General features: G+C 36.1%; 1 protein-coding gene across 1 annotated transcript in view; it reads left to right on the top strand.

The window, feature by feature from the left end:
- Positions 1-16,660, top strand: part of LOC137633867 (uncharacterized) — a 22,382-nt gene extending 5,722 nt beyond the window's left edge. The window contains exons 5-6 of the mRNA XM_068366109.1: positions 153-327; positions 16,448-16,660. Of these exons, the coding sequence (XP_068222210.1) occupies positions 153-327; positions 16,448-16,660 (388 nt within the window). The remainder of the gene's footprint in view (positions 1-152; positions 328-16,447) is intronic.
- Positions 16,661-18,409: the final 1,749 nt, after the last annotated feature.

The raw sequence follows: 18,409 nt of genomic DNA, 5'->3' as shown, positions 1-18,409 counted from the left end.
TTAATTTCAGCATTGAATATTATGGATATTCGAGCACTGAAATACTCTATGAAAGACAAATTTTATATCAATACATTCACTGTACAAAGAAATTGACTAATTGTAGATGAAAAAAGAATGACTCCCTTAATTCTGAATGCTTCATTTTACAGCAGTTTCCCTTCTGAAAAAGTCGTTGATGGATTGATAGATGGAGACGATATATACATTTCATTAAAACTTGTCAAACCTTGGTGGTGGGTTGATCTTGGAGAAGAGAGGATCATCTATCAAATACAGATCTATCCAAGACAGAACTATTACCCAAGAAGGTTCCATGAGGTTGAGGTAAGTACTAGTTCTTATAGGAAATATGGTAACGTATGTTTTTGTCCTGAAGGACACTTCAAACTTCTTTGTAAATTTGACAGACTACAGTTGGATCCTTAACCTATGAGAGTTCTCGACTTTTGTAAATTTGACAAGACTACAGTTGGATCCTTAACCTGTGAGAGTTCTCGACCTCAGTAAATTTGACAAGACTACAGTTGGATCCTTAACCTGTGAGAGTTCTCGACCTTTGTAAATTTGACAAGACTACAGTTGGATCCTTAACCTGTGAGAGTTCTCGACCTTTGTAAATTTGACAGAATCAGTTGGATCCTTAACCTGAGAGAGTTCTCGAACTTTGTAAATTTGACAGAATCAGTTGGACCCTTAACCTATGAGAGATTATTGCATTTAATATCTAATTTTAGCTTTGGGAATTGATATCCATGGAAAATTCATTTATGATAAATGCTTTTGTCTAAGCAAAGATTTGAACTAATGCCTTCAAGCCGAGGCCATGCCAGCAGGTACTCTATCAATCTTGATAGCTCGATTGGTGGGGTCCCTAATGTCATGGATTCGGCTAAGAGGCATAGGTTCGAGTCTTTGCTCAGCCAGAAGCATTTCTCATAAATGAATTTCCAATGGATATGCTTTCCAAAAGGTAGAATTCGATATTGAATGCCTTTGTGGTTGATATTTACATTGATCATAATCACGAGTGTTAGTAATTGTATATATATATATATATATATATATATATATATATATATATATATATATATATATATATATATATATATATATATATATATATATATATATATATATATATATATATATATATATATATATATATATATATATATATATATATATATATATATATATATATATATATATATATATATATATATATATATATATATATATATATATATATATATATATATATATATATATATGATAGTTTTTGCACATTTTTACTTGTTTTTCATATTCAAATAAGCCATATATATTTTTGAAACATTAATGTCTGGATTCTCTTCACGACCTCGGGATCAGAGCCCCAGGCGAAATCACACAAAGACAAGAGCTTGGCTCCGGCCGGGAATCGAACCCTGGTCGGCAAGCATGTATAGACAGTGACTAAGCTACTCGGCCACGAAGAAAGATAAAAGTCAATGACAATTCTTCTGTACTTATACCTGTCGAATTCAGGTATTTTGTACTTAGAATTGAAATCAACCCATCTTCACCATCGTAGCTAATTAGTAGTTTGTTACTTGGCATTCAATTAATGATAAATTTTGAACATTTTTACGTGTTTTTCATATTCAAATAAGCCATAAATATTTTTGATACATTAATGTCTGGATTTTCTTAACGACCTCGGGATCAGAGCCCCAGGCGAAATCACACAAAGACAAGAGCTCGGCTCCGGCCGGGAATCGAACCCTGGTCGGCAAGCTTGTATAGACAGTGACTAAGCCACTTGGCCACGAAGAAAGATAAAAGTCAATAACAATTCTTCTGTACTTATGCCTGTCGAATTCAGGTATTTTGTACTTAAAATTGAAATCAACCCATCTTCACCATCGTACCTAATTGGTAGTTTGTTACTTGGCATTCAATTAATAATAAATTTTGCACATTTTTACGTGTTTTTCACATTCAAATAAGCCATATATTTTTTTGATACATTAATGTCTGGATTCTCTTAACGACCTCGGGATCAGAGCCCCAGGCGAAATCACACAAAGACAAGAGCTTGGCTCCGTCCGGGAATCGAACCCTGGTCGGCAAGCTTGTATAGACAATGACTAAGCCACTTGGCCACGAAGAAAGATAAAAGTCAATGACAATTCTTCTGTACTTATACCTGTCAAATTAAGGTATTTTGTACTTAGAATTGAAATCAACCCATCTTCACCATCGTACCTAATTGGTAGTTTGTTACTTGGCATTCAATTAATGATAAATTTTGCACATTTTTACGTGTTTTTCGTATTCAAATAAGCCATATATATTTTTGATACACTAATATCTGGATTCTCTTAACGACCTCGGGATCAGAGCCCCAGGCGAAATCACACAAAGACAAGAGCTTGGCTCCGGCCGGGAATCGAACCCTGGTCGGCAAGCTTGTATAGACAGTGACTAAGCCACTTGGCCACGAAGAAATGTAAAAGTCAATGACAATTCTTCTTTACTTATATCTGTCGAATTCAGGTATTTTGTACTTAAAATTGAAATCAACCCATCTTCACCATCGTAGCTAATTGGTAGTTGGTTACTTGGCATTCAATTAATGATAAATTTTGCACATTTTTACGTGTTTTTATATTCAAATAAGCCATATATATTTTTGATACATTAATGTCTGCATTCTCTTAACGACCTCGGGATCAGAGCCCCAGGCGAAATCATACAAAGACAAGAGCTTGGCTTCGGCCTGGAATCGAACCCTGGTCAGCAAGCTTGCATAGACAGTGACTAAACCACTTGGCCACGAACAAGGATAAAAGTCAATGACAATTCTTCTGTAATTAAACCGGTCGAATTCAGGTATTTTGTACTTAGAATTGAAATCAACCCATCTTCACCATCTTACCTAATTGGTAGTTTGTTACTTGGCATTCAATTAATGATAAATTTTGCACATTTTTACATGTTTTACATATTCAAATAAGCCATATATGTTTTTGATACATTAATGTCTGCATTTTCTTAACGACCTCAGGATCAGAGCCCCAGGCGAAATCACACAAAGACAAGAGCTTGGCTCCGGCCGGGAATCGAACCCTGGTCGGCAAGCTTGTATAGACAGTGACTAAGCCACTTGGCAACGTAGAAAGATAAAAGTCAATGACAATTCTTCTGTACTTATACCTGTCGATTTCAGGTATTTTGTACTTAGAATTGAAATCAACCCATCTTCACCATCGTAGCTAATTGGTAGTTTGTTACTTGGCATTCAATTAATGATAAATTTTGCACATTTTTACATGTTTTTCGTATTCAAATAAGCCAAATATATTTTTGATACAATAATGTCTGGATTCTCTTAACGACCTCGGGATCAGAGCCCTAGGCGAAATCACACAAGGACAAGAGCTTGGCTCCATACGGGAATCGAACCCTGGTCGGCAAGCTTGTATAGACAGTGACTAAGCCACTTGGCCACGAAGAAAGATAAAAGTCAATGACAATTCTTCTGTACTTATACCTGTCGAATTCAGGTATTTTGTACTTAGAATTGAAATCAACCCATCTTCACCATCGTAGCTAATTAGTAGTTTGTTACTTGACATTCAATTAATAATAAATTTTGCACATTTTTACGTGTTTTTCATATTCAAATAAGCCATATATATTTTTGATACATTAATGTCTGGAATATCTTAACGACATCGGGATCAGAGCCCCAGGCGAAATCACACAAAGACAAGAGCTTGGCTCCGGCCGGGAATCGAACCCTGGTCTGCAAGCTTGTATAGACAGTGACTAAGCCACTTGGCCACGAAGAAATGTAAAAGTCAATGACAATTCTTCTTTACTTATATCTGTCGAATTCAGGTATTTTGTACTTAAAATTGAAATCAACCCATCTTCACCATCGTAGCTAATTGGTAGTTGGTTACTTGGCATTCAATTAATGATAAATTTTGCACATTTTTACGTGTTTTTATATTCAAATAAGCCATATATATTTTTGATACATTAATGTCTGCATTCTCTTAACGACCTCGGGATCAGAGCCCCAGGCGAAATCATACAAAGACAAGAGCTTGGCTTCGGCCTGGAATCGAACCCTGGTCAGCAAGCTTGCATAGACAGTGACTAAACCACTTGGCCACGAACAAGGATAAAAGTCAATGACAATTCTTCTGTAATTAAACCGGTCGAATTCAGGTATTTTGTACTTAGAATTGAAATCAACCCATCTTCACCATCTTACCTAATTGGTAGTTTGTTACTTGGCATTCAATTAATGATAAATTTTGCACATTTTTACATGTTTTACATATTCAAATAAGCCATATATGTTTTTGATACATTAATGTCTGCATTTTCTTAACGACCTCAGGATCAGAGCCCCAGGCGAAATCACACAAAGACAAGAGCTTGGCTCCGGCCGGGAATCGAACCCTGGTCGGCAAGCTTGTATAGACAGTGACTAAGCCACTTGGCAACGTAGAAAGATAAAAGTCAATGACAATTCTTTTGTACTTATACCTGTCGATTTCAGGTATTTTGTACTTAGAATTGAAATCAACCCATCTTCACCATCGTAGCTAATTGGTAGTTTGTTACTTGACATTCAATTAATAATAAATTTTGCACATTTTTACGTGTTTTTCATATTCAAATAAGACATATATATTTTTGATACATTAATGTCTGGAATATCTTAACGACATCGGGATCAGAGCCCCAGTCGAAATCACACAAAGACAAGAGCTCGGCTCCGTCCGGGAATCGAACCCTGGTCGGCAAGCTTGTATAGACAGTGACTAAGCCACTTGGCCACGAAGAAAGATAAAAGTCAATGACAATTCTTCTGTACTTATAACTGTCGAATTCAGGTATTTTGTACTTAAAATTGAAATCAACCTATCTTCACCATCGTAGCTAATTGGTAGTTTGTTACTTGGCATTCAATTAATGATAAATTTTGCACATTTTTACGTGTTTTTCATATTCAAATAAGCCATATATATTTTTGATATATTAATGTCTGGATTCTCTTAACGACCTCGGGATCAGAGCCCCAGGCGAAATCACACAAAGACAAGAGCTTGGCTCTGGCCGGGAATCGAACCCTGGTCGGCAAGCTTGTATAGACAGTGACTAAGCCACTTGGCCATGAAGAAAGATAAAAGTCAATGACAATTCTTCTGTACTTATACCTGTCGAATTCAGGTATTTTGTACTTAGAATTGAAATCAACCCATCATCACCATCGTAGCTAATTGGTATTTTGTTACTTGGCATTCAATTAATGATAAATTTTGCACATTTTTACGTGTTTTTCATATTCAAATAAGCCATATATATTTTTGATACATTAATATCTGGATTCTCTTAACGACCTCGGGATCAAAGCCCCAGGCGAAATCACACAAAGACAAGAGCTTAGCTCCGGCCGGGAATCGAACCCTGGTCGGCAAGCTTGTATAGACAGTGACTAAGCCACTTGGCCACGAAGAAAGATAAAAGTCAATGACAATTCTTCTGTACTTATACCTGTCGAATTCAGGTATTTTGTACTTTGAATTGAAATCAACCCATCTTCACCATCGTATCTAATTGGTAGTTTGTTACTTGGTATTCAATTAATGAAAAATTTTGCACATTTTTATGTGTTTTTCATATTCCAATAAGCAATATATATTTTTGATAAATTAATGTCTAGATTCTCTTAACGACCTCGGGATCAGAGCCCCAGGTGAAATCACACAAAGACAAGAGCTTAGCTCCGGCCGGGAATTGAACCCTGGTCGGCAAGCTTGTATAGACAGTGACTAAGCCACTTGGCCACGAAGAAAGATAAAAGTCAATGAAAATTCTTCTGTACTTATACCTGTCGAATTCAGGTATTTTGTACTTACAATTGAAATCGACCTCGGGATCAGAGCCCCAGGCGAAATCTCACAAAGACAAGAGCTTGGCTCCGGCCGGGAATCGAACCCTGATCGGCAAGCTTGTATAGACAGTGACTAAGCCACTTGGCCAAGAAGAAAGATAAAAGTCATTGACAATTCTTCTGTACTTATACCTGTCGAATTCATGTATTTGTGCAAAATTTATCATTTATTGAATGCCAAGTAACAAACTACCAATTAGCTACGATGGAGAAGATGGGTTGATTTCAATTCTAAGTACAAAATACCTGAATTCGACAGGTATAAGTACAGAAGAATTGTCATTGACTTTTATCTTTCTTCGTGGCCAAGTGGCTTAGTCACTGTCTATACAAGCTTGCCGACCAGGGTTCGATTCCCGGCCGAAGCCAAGCTCTTGTCTTTGTGTGATTTCTCCTGGGGCTCTGATCCCGAGGTCGTTAAGAGAATCCAGACATTAATGTATCAAAAATATATATGGTTTATTTGAATATGAAAAACACGTAAAAATGTGCAAAATGTATCATTAATTGAATGCCAAATAACACACTACCAATTAGCTACGATGGTGAAGATGGGTTGATTTCAATTCTAAGTACAAAATACCTTAATTCGACAGGTATAAGTACAGAAGAATTGTCATTGACTTTTATCTTTCTTCGTGGCCAAGTGGCTTAGTCACTGTCTATACAAGCTTGCCGACCAGGGTTCGATTCCCGGCTGGAGCCAAGCTCTTGTCATTGTGTGATATCGCCTGGGGCTCTGATTCCGAGGTCGTTAAGAGAATCCAGACATTAATGTATCAAAAATATATATGGCTTATTTGAATATGAAAAACACGTAAAAATTTGCAAAATTGATCATTAATTGAATGCCAAGTAACAAACTACCAATTAGCTACGATGGTGAAGATGGGTTGATTTCAATTCTAAGTACAAAATACCTGAATTCGACAGGTATAAGTACAGAAGAATTGTCATTGACTTTTATCTTTCTTCGTGGCCAAGTGACTTAGTCACTGTCTATACAAGCTTGCCGACCAGGGTTCGATTCCCGGCTGGAGCCAAGCTTTTGTCTTTGTGTGATTTCGCCTAGGGCTCTGATCCCAAGGTCGTTAAGAGAATCCAGACATTAATGTATCAAAAATATATATGGCTTATTTGAATATGAAAAACACGTAAAAATCTGCAAAATTTATCATTAATTGAATGCCAAGTAACAAACTACCAATTAGCTACGATGGTGAAGATGGGTTGATTTCAATTTTAAGTACAAAATACCTGAATTCGACAGGTATAAGTACAGAAGAATTGTCATTGACTTTTATCTTTCTTCGTGGCCAAGTGGCTAAGTCACTGTCTATACAAGCTTGCCGACCAGGGTTTGATTCCCGGCCAGAGTCAAGCTCTTGTTTTTGTGTGATTTCGCCTGGGGCTCTGATCCCGAGGTCGTTGAGAGAATCCAGATATTAATGTATCAAAAATATATATGGCCTATTTGAATATGATGAACACGTAAAAATGTGCAAAATTTATCAATAATTGAATGCCAAGTACCAAACTACCAATTAGCTACGATGGTGAAGATGGGTTGATTTCAATTCTAAGTACAAAATACCTGAATTCGACAGGTATAAGTACAGAAGAATTGTCATTGACTTTTATCTTTCTTCGTGACCAAGTGGCTTAGTCATTGTCTATACAAGCTTGCCGACCAGGGTTCGATTCCCGGCCGGAGCCAATCTTTTGTCTTTGTGTGATTTCGCCTAGGGCTCTGATCCCGAGGTCGTTAAGAGAATCCAGATATTAATGTATCAAAAATATATATGGCTTATTTGAATATGAAAAACACGTAAAAATGTGCAAAATTTATCATTAATTGAATGCCAAGTAACAAACTACCAATTAGCTACGATGGTGAAGATGGGTTGATTTCAATTCTAAGTACAAAATACCTGAATTCGACAGGTATAAGTACAGAAGAATTGTCATTGACTTTTATCTTTCTACGTGGCCAAGTGGCTTAGTCACAGTCTATACAAGCTTGTCAACCAGGGTTCGATTCCCGGCCGGAGCCAAGCTCTTGTCTTTGTGTGATTTCGCCTGGGGCTCTGATACCGAGGTCGATAAGAGAATCCAGACATTAATGTATCAAAAATATATATGGCTTATTTGAATATATATATATATATATATATATATATATATATATATATATATATATATATATATATATATATATATATATATATATATATATATATATATATATATATATATATATATATATATATATATATATATATATATATATATATATATATATTGTAACATTATTGCTTTAATATTTCTAAATTATTTAAGTTTTTATAGATGTATAAGGTTGAATATACTGTAGAATTATTGTTTTCTTGCTTTAATTGTTTGTCTTTTCACTGGTGGTTGTTAGTGGTTATAATGGACTAACGGCTGTTTTATATTTTCAAGTGGTGTTGGTTACGTGGCTGCGCTCCTGCGTGAACCGAGTTTTGGAGGGGCTTTTTTCGAGGATGGTTCTTTAGTGTGTTTCTGAGCCTCCAACCTTGTAGGGCACGACATTTGTGATTGGATCTACATTATTCCACGCCTTTGCAGAGCCACATTTTGAAGCTATTGAGCTTGTTTTGGATATCCTTTCTCTGCAGCAAGACGTCTCATCATACATTCTTTATACTGTCCTTGGTTCAGTAAAAGCCAAGGGGACCTCTCTGTCCCTAGGTAATAATATTTATACCTATTTAAGTATAGTGATCACGACCTCTCAGCTGACGTCATTACTGGAGCTTGTGAAAGCCTTTCAACCAAACCAGCTACCGTCCACTAGATAGGGATATTTAGTTTGTATTTGTTAGGATGTTCTCACTTTTCGTTGGCCTTCTCCTTTCTGGACCCTCTCTCCTTTTAGTATGTTTGTGTTGATGACCTTTCTTTAATTGTGTAATAGTTTTCTTTTGCAGGGAGTTTAAGAGTGAGTGTGTATCATTTATTATTGTATTATTGTGGTTCAGGTGTTATTTCTGTCTAAATATTATGTATTAAAATTAAGGAGATTTTTTTGGTATTTTCTTTGTCCCCTTGAGTTGACTTTGCACTCGTATTAATGTTTAGATACTATTCCACCTTTAGTGGACTTAGTACGTTATGATGGTGAATACTATTTGATAAGTGTAGTGTTTTGTGTGGTGGTCAAAGCCAGCCATCACAAGTGGCGACCGTGACAGGATATTTGGTTCCTGAGTATTCACCAGTGTTTGTGCAAAGTTAATTCTTGGGGTAATTTTTCAGGCAGTGTATTTTCACCTCCTCAGTGTTGTTTTGTGCAAATTTAGTATTTTGTTTGAATAAGTAATCATGGTTATTAACCTACTAGAACTCCTTGGAGGAGAGGGATGGCAAGAGAGGTTGGCAGAGTTAAATAGGGAAGACTTGGAAGTTGTAGCAGAACATTTTAAATTGGAATATGATGTGTCCATAAGAAAGGGTGTATTGCTATTGCTCATTTATGATTATGTTAAAACTTTTAAGACAGGTGGGGAACAAGAGGTGAAACCGGATGAAGTAGTGTCTATAGAAATTTTGGATAAGCAGATTGTCCTGAGACAAATGGAATTTGAAATGGAAAAGTTTAAGGCAGGGGAAAGAGAAAAAGAGAGGCAGCATGAGATTGCCATGAGAAACCCAGGTTCTTTTTCCCCCGCCCATTCCCCAAATAGGTTAGTAACTCCTGCTATCAATTTATCGCAGGCTCTCAAATTTGTACCTAAATTTGAAGAAAATAATGTAGCAGAATTTTTTGTATCGTTCGAGAGGATTGCTGCAAGGTTGGAGTGGCCCCAAGAGTATTGGACCACTCTTATACAAAGTAAATTGGTTGGAAGAGCTCAGAGGGTATATGTAACGCTGGAGGAGGATCTATCAGCAGATTATGAGAGTGTGAAGGCTATTGTCTTGAATGCCTATGAGTTAGTCCCTGAAGCTTATAGGCAACGCTTCCGGGACTTAGAAAAATGTAGGGAACAAACTTTTGTTAAATTTGCCAGGGCGAAGGAACAGTATGCTAGCGATTGGTTCAAGTCCAAGGAGGTGGGAGATTTTGAGAAATTGAAGGAGTTAATGTTGGTGGAGGAGTTTAAGAGGTGTGTCCCGGATAAGCTGAAGGTCCACCTCGAAGAGTTAAAACTCGAGACTGTTCAGGGGGTAGCCATCGCTAGTGACGAATATTGCTTGTCTCATAAGAGTGAGTTAGGGGGAGTAACGACAAAGGTGAATTCTGGTTGGGTTAAGATGGGTAGGAATAATAATGCTAATCCTAATAATAATGCTAAGGTGTTCATTAGAAATAATCAGGGAAGTAATAATAATCAGGGTAATGCTAATAATAATTTTTCTCCTAACAGAGGCAATAGGCCAAATATATACAATCCAAAGAAATTGAAAACATTGACTTGCTTCTTTTGCAATAAGAAGGGGCACGTAAAGAGTATGTGTTATGCGTTTAGAAAATCTCAAAAAGCTAATGTTAGGCCAGTGATGGGCGTGGAAGAGAGAGAGAGAGAGAACCTACCCCAACAACATCCGCTGATCAATGACTACCTGGTTGTCTTGACAGATATTTGTCCTTCGGTAATGTCTCCTTCGCCAATTCATCCGAGAAATACGAGTGCGTATTTTGCGTGATACCGGTGCAGCTCAGTCTTTGATACTAAGTGAGGCATTACCTTGTAATTTTGTACCCAAAAGTGAGGAATTTGTGTTATTGGCTGGTTTTCCTGATTCCGTAAAGTCATATGCTATTGAAAATTTTAATTTAATCTGCCCTTCCTTTGCAGGGGATTTGAAATTGGCCATAGTTGATAAATTCCCGGTTAAGGAGGTTGATGTTGTGTTAGGGAATGATTTGGCTATGAAGAATAATAATTGTCCGATATTGATAAACCCTGATAGTGAAGTAGCAGCAGTTACTCGTTCTAGTGCTAGAATTGTTGATGCTGCAGTGTCAACTATTGATGTAGATTTAAGTAGTTTAGATCGTAGTGATAGCCTAGCTGTAGATCTTGGAATGTTAACGGACAAGTTAAATTGGACTACTGAAGAGCTAATCAAAGCCCAGAAAAAGGAGTTTCGGGAACTCTCTATCGAGTCAGGGGAGGTGTCTGATATGACTGGTCCCAAATTTAAGATATTTAATAATATTTTATATAGGTTGAGTAGGCCTATGGGGGTGGATAATGTTGATTATGAAATTGTGAAACAGATAATGGTTCCTTTTGGTTACAGGAAGGAGTTAATGTCATTGGCGCACGAAAGTGGTCTGGCCGGCCATTTTGGATTTCATAAAACTTCTTGCAAATTGTTAGGGAATTATTATTGGCCGAAGTTGAAGGCAGATGTAAAGAAGTTTGTCAATAGTTGTGATGTGTGCCAGAGGGTCGGTAAACCCAATCAGCGGATTCCAAAATCGCCTCTATGTCCTATTCCTGTAGTTTCCGAACCTTTTAAGGAAGTCATTATTGATGTGGTTGGACCATTACCGAAGACGCGTAGTGGTAATGAGTATATTTTGACAATCATGGATAGGATGTCTCGATATCCCGAGGCAATACCACTACGTACAATAAAAAGTGTTAAAATTGTAGATGTACTAACTGACTTTTTTACCAGGTTTGGGATGCCTAAGATTATTCAATCGGAATGTGGTTCTAATTTTGTTAGCAGGTATTTCAGAGATAAAATGGCAGAGTTAAATATAAAACATGTGACCTCTTCTCCATATCATCCGGAAAGCCAGGGAGCTCTGGAGAGATTTCATCAGACCCTGAAATCCATGGTAAAGAAATATTGTTTGATTAATGGTTCTGAATGGGATAAGGAATTACCTTATTTGTTGTTCGCTTTTCGTTCTGTCCCAAGTCAGTCCTTAGGTTTTTCGCCTTTCAGCCTTGTGTTTGGCCATTGTGTTCGAGGTCCTCTTGATGTGGTTCGTGAGTCTTGGGAGGGAGACGTCCCTGAGGTTAATTTATTGGATTATGTGTCTAATCTAGGCGATAAATTAACCAAGGCTTGGAAATTTGCGGGTGAAAACTTATTATGTAGCCAAAAAAGAATGAAGTTTTTCTTTGATAGAAGGTCCAAGGCACGCGACTTTGCGGTAGGCGATAAAGTATTGGTTTTGTTACCCTTCCCAGGGAATCCATTGAAAGCTTCTTTTTCAGGTCCTTGGAAAATTTTGAAAAAAGTAAGTGAAGTTAACTATTTAGTGGAGACACCTCAAAGAAGGAAACCTTTTCAACTGTGTCATGTAAATATGTTGAAAGCTTATATGGAACGGGAAAAAGTCATTCCTGTGGCAACTATTGGGAACACGGTAGATTCTGAGAACAATAACCATTTTTCTTTTTCAGAGGGGGAGGGTATTGATGATAATTTTTTTAATGGATGTGAATGGCGGTCGGATAATAGAAAGTCTTTGGAAAAATTTTCGGGAGTAATTTCACATTTAGGTAAGGAAGAACAAAGGTCTTTGAAAAATTTAGTATCTAATTATAAAGAATTATTTTCGGATGTACCGGGTAGGACTTCGGTCCTTGAACATGATGTAGAGGTAGGTAGCGCCACTCCTGTGAAACAATCTCCTTACAGGTTGAATCCCTTCAAAAATGAGGTTGTAGCAAAGGGAGTGGATTATATGCTAAAACGTGACCTAATTGAACCTAGTCAAAGTCCTTGGTCATCACCTGTTGTATTGGTAAAGAAATTCGACGGTGATTTCAGGTTATGTTTTGATTACCGTAAGTTGAATGAGTTATCTAAATCTGATTGTTATCCATTACCTCGAATTGAGGATTGTATTGATCGAATGGGGAAGGCCAAATACATTAGCAAATTCGATTTGTTGAAAGGTTATTGGTAAGTTCCTCTTTCAAAGCGGGCAAGGGCCCTGTCTGCTTTTGTAACACCACAGGGATGGTTTCAATGTAAAGTTATGCCGTTTGGTATGAAGAACGCGGCTGCTACCTTTCAGAGGTTAATGAATACTTTAGTCCATTGTTTAGAAGGATGTGTTGTGTATATTGATGATATTGTTATTTATAGCGATGATTGGGAAACCCATTCAAAACGTATTAGGGCACTATTTGAGGTGTTGAAAAAGGCAAATTTGGTAATTAATTTAAAGAAAAGCGATTTCGCAAAGGCGAAGGTGGTATATTTGGGTCATGAGGTTGGTAATGGTAAAGTTGCTCCTAAGCAGGCCAATATCGAAAGTATTGAAAATATGGTAGTCCCTAAATGTAGGAGGGATGTCCGAAGATTCCTTGGTTTGAGTGGGTACTACCGAAGGTTTGTTAGGAATTTTTCGGATATAGCCGATCCGTTAACAAATCTCTTGAGAAAGAATGTAGCATTTGTCTGGACGAATGAAACGCAAAGGGCTTTTGATAATTTAAAATGAGTTTTAATTAATTTCCCAGTCTTCAGAGCTCCTGATTTTGACCTAACTTTTTCTCTTGCCACGGATGCAAGTGACGTTGGTGTAGGAGCGGTGTTCTTGCAGAATGACGAGCAGGGAGTTTCTCATCCTGTCGCATTCTTTTAAAAAAAATTGTCCTCCGCCCAACGTAGGTATTCAACTGTGGAGAAAGAGACACTTGCGTTAATATTCGCTATTAATCATTTTCAGGTTTATCTATCCTCCTCAGATACACCTATTAAGGTCTTGACAGACCATAATCCCCTGACCTTCATCAGCAGATACAAAAATAAAAATCAACGATTGATGAGGTGGAGTCTCATGCAGCAAGAGTGGAATTTAGAATTTTCCACATCCCAGGGAAAGATAATATTGTTGCCGATTTTCTCTCTCGCAGCGTTGAATATTAGTTGATTGACAGAGGGCTATGCAGTTATTAAAGGCAGTATCTGTATCGTTCTAATTATGGTGTGTGTGCTGTTGAAGTGGGCACGTAGTGAGTAGAAGTAAATGTATATTTAAGATTTATTAATCATGGTTTGTTTACAGAAGACTATAATGTTATGGGTATATTATATGGGATCTTTAAGGTTAAAAGGTGAGGGTGATCACTGGTACTTTCTAATGATTGATTAATTAGATGGGTCATGGGCTCACGGGTCTGTAGCACAACAGCTGTTTTTCAGGCGCTACAGGCTGGTGTATGAGTGGTACCCTAGACTGAGTTAAGGTTAATCTACTAAGGTTTAGAGGTGTCATGTACGATAAGGTTTATAATAAGCTAAGAAAAGAGATAGGCACTAATCTGGTATTCTGTATTTTCAGGCTAATAATTACGCTTCATCGAGTTCGTTTGTTTGTTTGCGCAGGGGAGTCTTGTGGTGGTCTTCTCTGTGTCGTTCGGTGTGTGTGTATGTATTGGACACTATGGTGATAAGTGTGATATATAACACTGAAATAGACAGTGGTTTTTGTGATCAACATTTGTTGATAGCGAGTGACGTGTATCCCTGAAAATGAACAGTGTATCGAGTGTGGAAAAGGTTATAGCTTTTGGACTATATATCCAGAATCCGGTTGTTAGTGCAATGACTCTTAATTAAGTTTATTAACGATATGAGTGATGTGAAATTTTTAGGTTGGGTACCTATTTATCAGATGGTGATATTTTGGTTTTCTGGTTTTGGAAAGTTTACTTGTGATTAATTTAGGTTTAAGATTTTTTTTAGTATTGGTTATATATTGCTATCCTTGAGCTGCAAACCTTGGTACTTGCCCCCCTCTTTCCTTTTGTTTGTCATGTTTTTGCAGTTTGTTTAATAATTATTTTTGAGTGTTGGTTTAATATTTAATATTTTTGAGTGTTGGTTTAATATTTCATTATGTGATAACCTGTATGTTGTAATTCAAATCACTTTAGAAAAAAAAAATTGGGAAATTTTTTTTTTTGGTTGGGTGAGGAGGTGTAACATTATTAGTTTAATATTTCTAAATTATTTAAGTTTTTATAGATGTATAAGGTTGAATATACTGTAGAATTATTGTTTTCTTGCTTTAATTGTTTGTCTTCTCACTGGTGGTTGTTATTGGTTATAATGGACTAACGGCTGTTTTATATTTTCAAGTGGTGTTGGTTACGTGGCTGCGCTCCTGCGTGAACGGAGTTTTGGAGGGGCTTTTTTTGAGGATGGTTCCTTAGTGTGTTTCTGAGCCTCCAACCTTGTAGGGCACGACATTTGTGATTGGATCTACATTATTCCACGCCTTTGCAGAGCCACATTTTGAAGCTATTGAGCTTGTTTTGGATATCCTTTCTCTGCAGCAAGACGTCTCATCATACATTCTTTATACTGCCCTTGGTTCAGTAAAAGCCAAGGGGACCTCTCTGTCCCTAGGTAATAATATTTATACCTATTTAAGTATAGTGATCACGACCTGTCAGCTGACGTCATTACTGGAGCTTGTGAAAGCCTTTCAATCAAACCAGCCACCGTCCACTGGATAGGGATATTTAGTTTGTATTTGTTAGGATGTTCTCACTTTTCGTTGGCCTTCTCCTTTCTGGACCCTCTCTCCTTTTAGTATGTTTGTGTTGATGACCTTTCTTTAATTGTGTAATTGTTTTCTTTTGCAGGGAGTTTAAGAGTGAGTGTATATCATTTATTATTGTATTATTGTGGTTCAGGTGTTATTTCTATCTAAATATTATGTATTAAAATTAAGGAGATTTTTTTGGTATTTTCTTTGTCCCCTTGAGTTGACTTTGCACTCGTATTAATGTTTAGATACTATTCTACCTTTAGTGGACTTAGTACGTTATGATGGTGAATACTATTTGATAAGTGTAGTGTTTTGTGTGGTGGTCAAAGCCAGCCATCACAATATATATATATATATATATATATATATATATATATATATATATATATATATATATATATATATATATATATATATATATATATATATATATATATATATATATATATATATATTATGTATATATGCATATATATATATATATATATATATATATATATATATATATATATATATATATATATATATATATATATATATATATATATATATATATATATATATATATATATATATATATATATATCTTTGCAATCACACCCAGATCATCCTGTCAGTCTGGTAGGGGGAAAAGGGAATACTTATACCTTGGTGAGAAGGCTGTGTGTTTTCATATCCATTTATATATTTAACCATCATTTCTGACGGGTCGCGTGCACTATAGTCAATTTCTTTTAGCGAGGCTTATTTGGACCGACTCGCAGCGGTGCCCTTTTAGCTCGGAAAAGTGTCCTGATCGCGGATTGGTTGGACAAGATAATTCTAACCGATCAACGATCAGGAAACTTTTCCTAGCTAAAAGGGCACCGTTGCAAGTCGGTGCAAATCTGCCTCGCTAAAGGAAATGGACTATAGTATATATATGTGTATATATATACAAAACCAGAAATATATTGTCATTGCAGGTACGAGTTGGCAATACCCTAGTGAACAATGGCATTTTCTCCTCCTACACTCGTTTGTGTACTTATGAGAAGGAGTATTCGACCAGCGAAGGCCATCTCCTGTGTACGAGATACGGCGGAGTCTCCGCGAGATACGTCAGCATCCAGATAGTAGATGCAGCTTCTGAGTATCTACAGATAAACGAGGTGTCTGTGTACACCCTCAGGAAGTAGGAGTCTTCAATTCTTGTATCTGACAGAGCAATGATCTTGAAAAAATAAGGGGCTCTTTTACAGGGATTATTAGTTGATTCTTTGGTTAAACTGATGGGGTTTCTGAAGTTATCTCTATTGGAGCCCTTGGGCTTATAGCACCCTACTTTTCCAGCTATGGTTGTAGCCTAGCTAATAATAATGATATTAATAACAATAATAATATACAGTAGAACAGGTAGTAGGTTGGCCAGGGCACCAGCCATCCGTTGAGATACTACCGCTAGAGAGCAATTGAGTTCTCTGACTAGCCAGGCAGTGCAACAGCGGATCCCATATTTCCTTTGCCTACGCATACACCCAATAGTCTGGCATATTCTTTACACATTCTCTTCTGTCCTCATACACCTGACAACACTGAGATTACCAAATAATTCTTCTTCGATCAAGGGGTTAACTACTGCACTGTAATTGTTCAGTGGCTACTTTCCTCTTGGTAAGGGTTGAAGACACTCTTTAGCTATGGTAAGCAGCTCTTCTAGGAGAAGGACAGTCCAAAATCAAACCATTGTTCTCTAGTCGTGGGTAGTGTCATAGCCTTTGTACCATGGTCTTCCCTGCCTTTGGGTAGAGTTCTCTTGCTTGAGGGTTCACTCAATTATTCTTCAGCTGTAACCTAAAGTCCAAAGAAGAACTTGATGAGCAGGAAGAAGCTAAAATCTCTCCCTCTCTCTCTCTCTCTCTCTCTCTCTCTCTCTCTCTCTCTCTCTCTCTCTCTCTCTCTCTCTTGCAAATCTGTTGTTCTAAATCCTAACTAAAATAAATCCGTTCACAAACATCTAGATGAATAGTTATTACCTTTGACATCATTGCTGATAAAACACCAATCATCTATGACGTCATTACTGATGGAGCAGACATAACCAATAACATAATTAGGTCTACATAACATATGACGTCATCATTACTCAATACAGGTGACATCATCATCACCATCAAAATGATTTAAGAGACTAAAACTTCTATTAATCAAGTGTCGAGTGGAAGAAGTGTATCGTTGTTACCGTTAGGTGGACTATACGAGAAATACTATCATGGATAAATTACCATTACTGATAAATTGTAGACTATTAAAATACCTCAATTGAGAATGCCAGTCCTTTATAATACTCAGAAATTATGGAGATTAAGGGAAAGTATTTAATTCCAAAGGGAAGGAATTTAATGGGAACCTTCTCTTAGATAAATCCTCTTCCAACAAGGACTTCCCGTCATTGATATAAGGGATCAGATCTTCTTCAGGGGTCTTGAAAAGAGGGTAGAGACTCCTGTATAAACAGTATATATATATATATATATATATATATATATATATATATATATATATATATATATATATATATATATATATATACAGTATACACATTATATATACATGTATATTATTCATATATATACATATTTATATATATATATATATATATATATATATATATATATATATATATATATATATATATATATATATATATATATATATATATATATATATATATATATATATATATATATATATATATATATATATATATATATATATATATATATATGTATAAATTATACATAATATATATATATATATATATATATATATATATATACATATATATATATATATATATATATATATATATATATATATATATATATAAATATATATATATATATATATATATATATATATATATATATATATATATATATATATAT

This window comes from Palaemon carinicauda, chromosome 43 (assembly GCF_036898095.1).
Source record: "Palaemon carinicauda isolate YSFRI2023 chromosome 43, ASM3689809v2, whole genome shotgun sequence".
Classification (NCBI taxonomy): Eukaryota; Metazoa; Arthropoda; class Malacostraca; order Decapoda; family Palaemonidae; genus Palaemon; species Palaemon carinicauda.
Note: the sequence above shows the minus strand (reverse complement) of the source record. Positions and strands in the feature narration are given on the sequence as shown.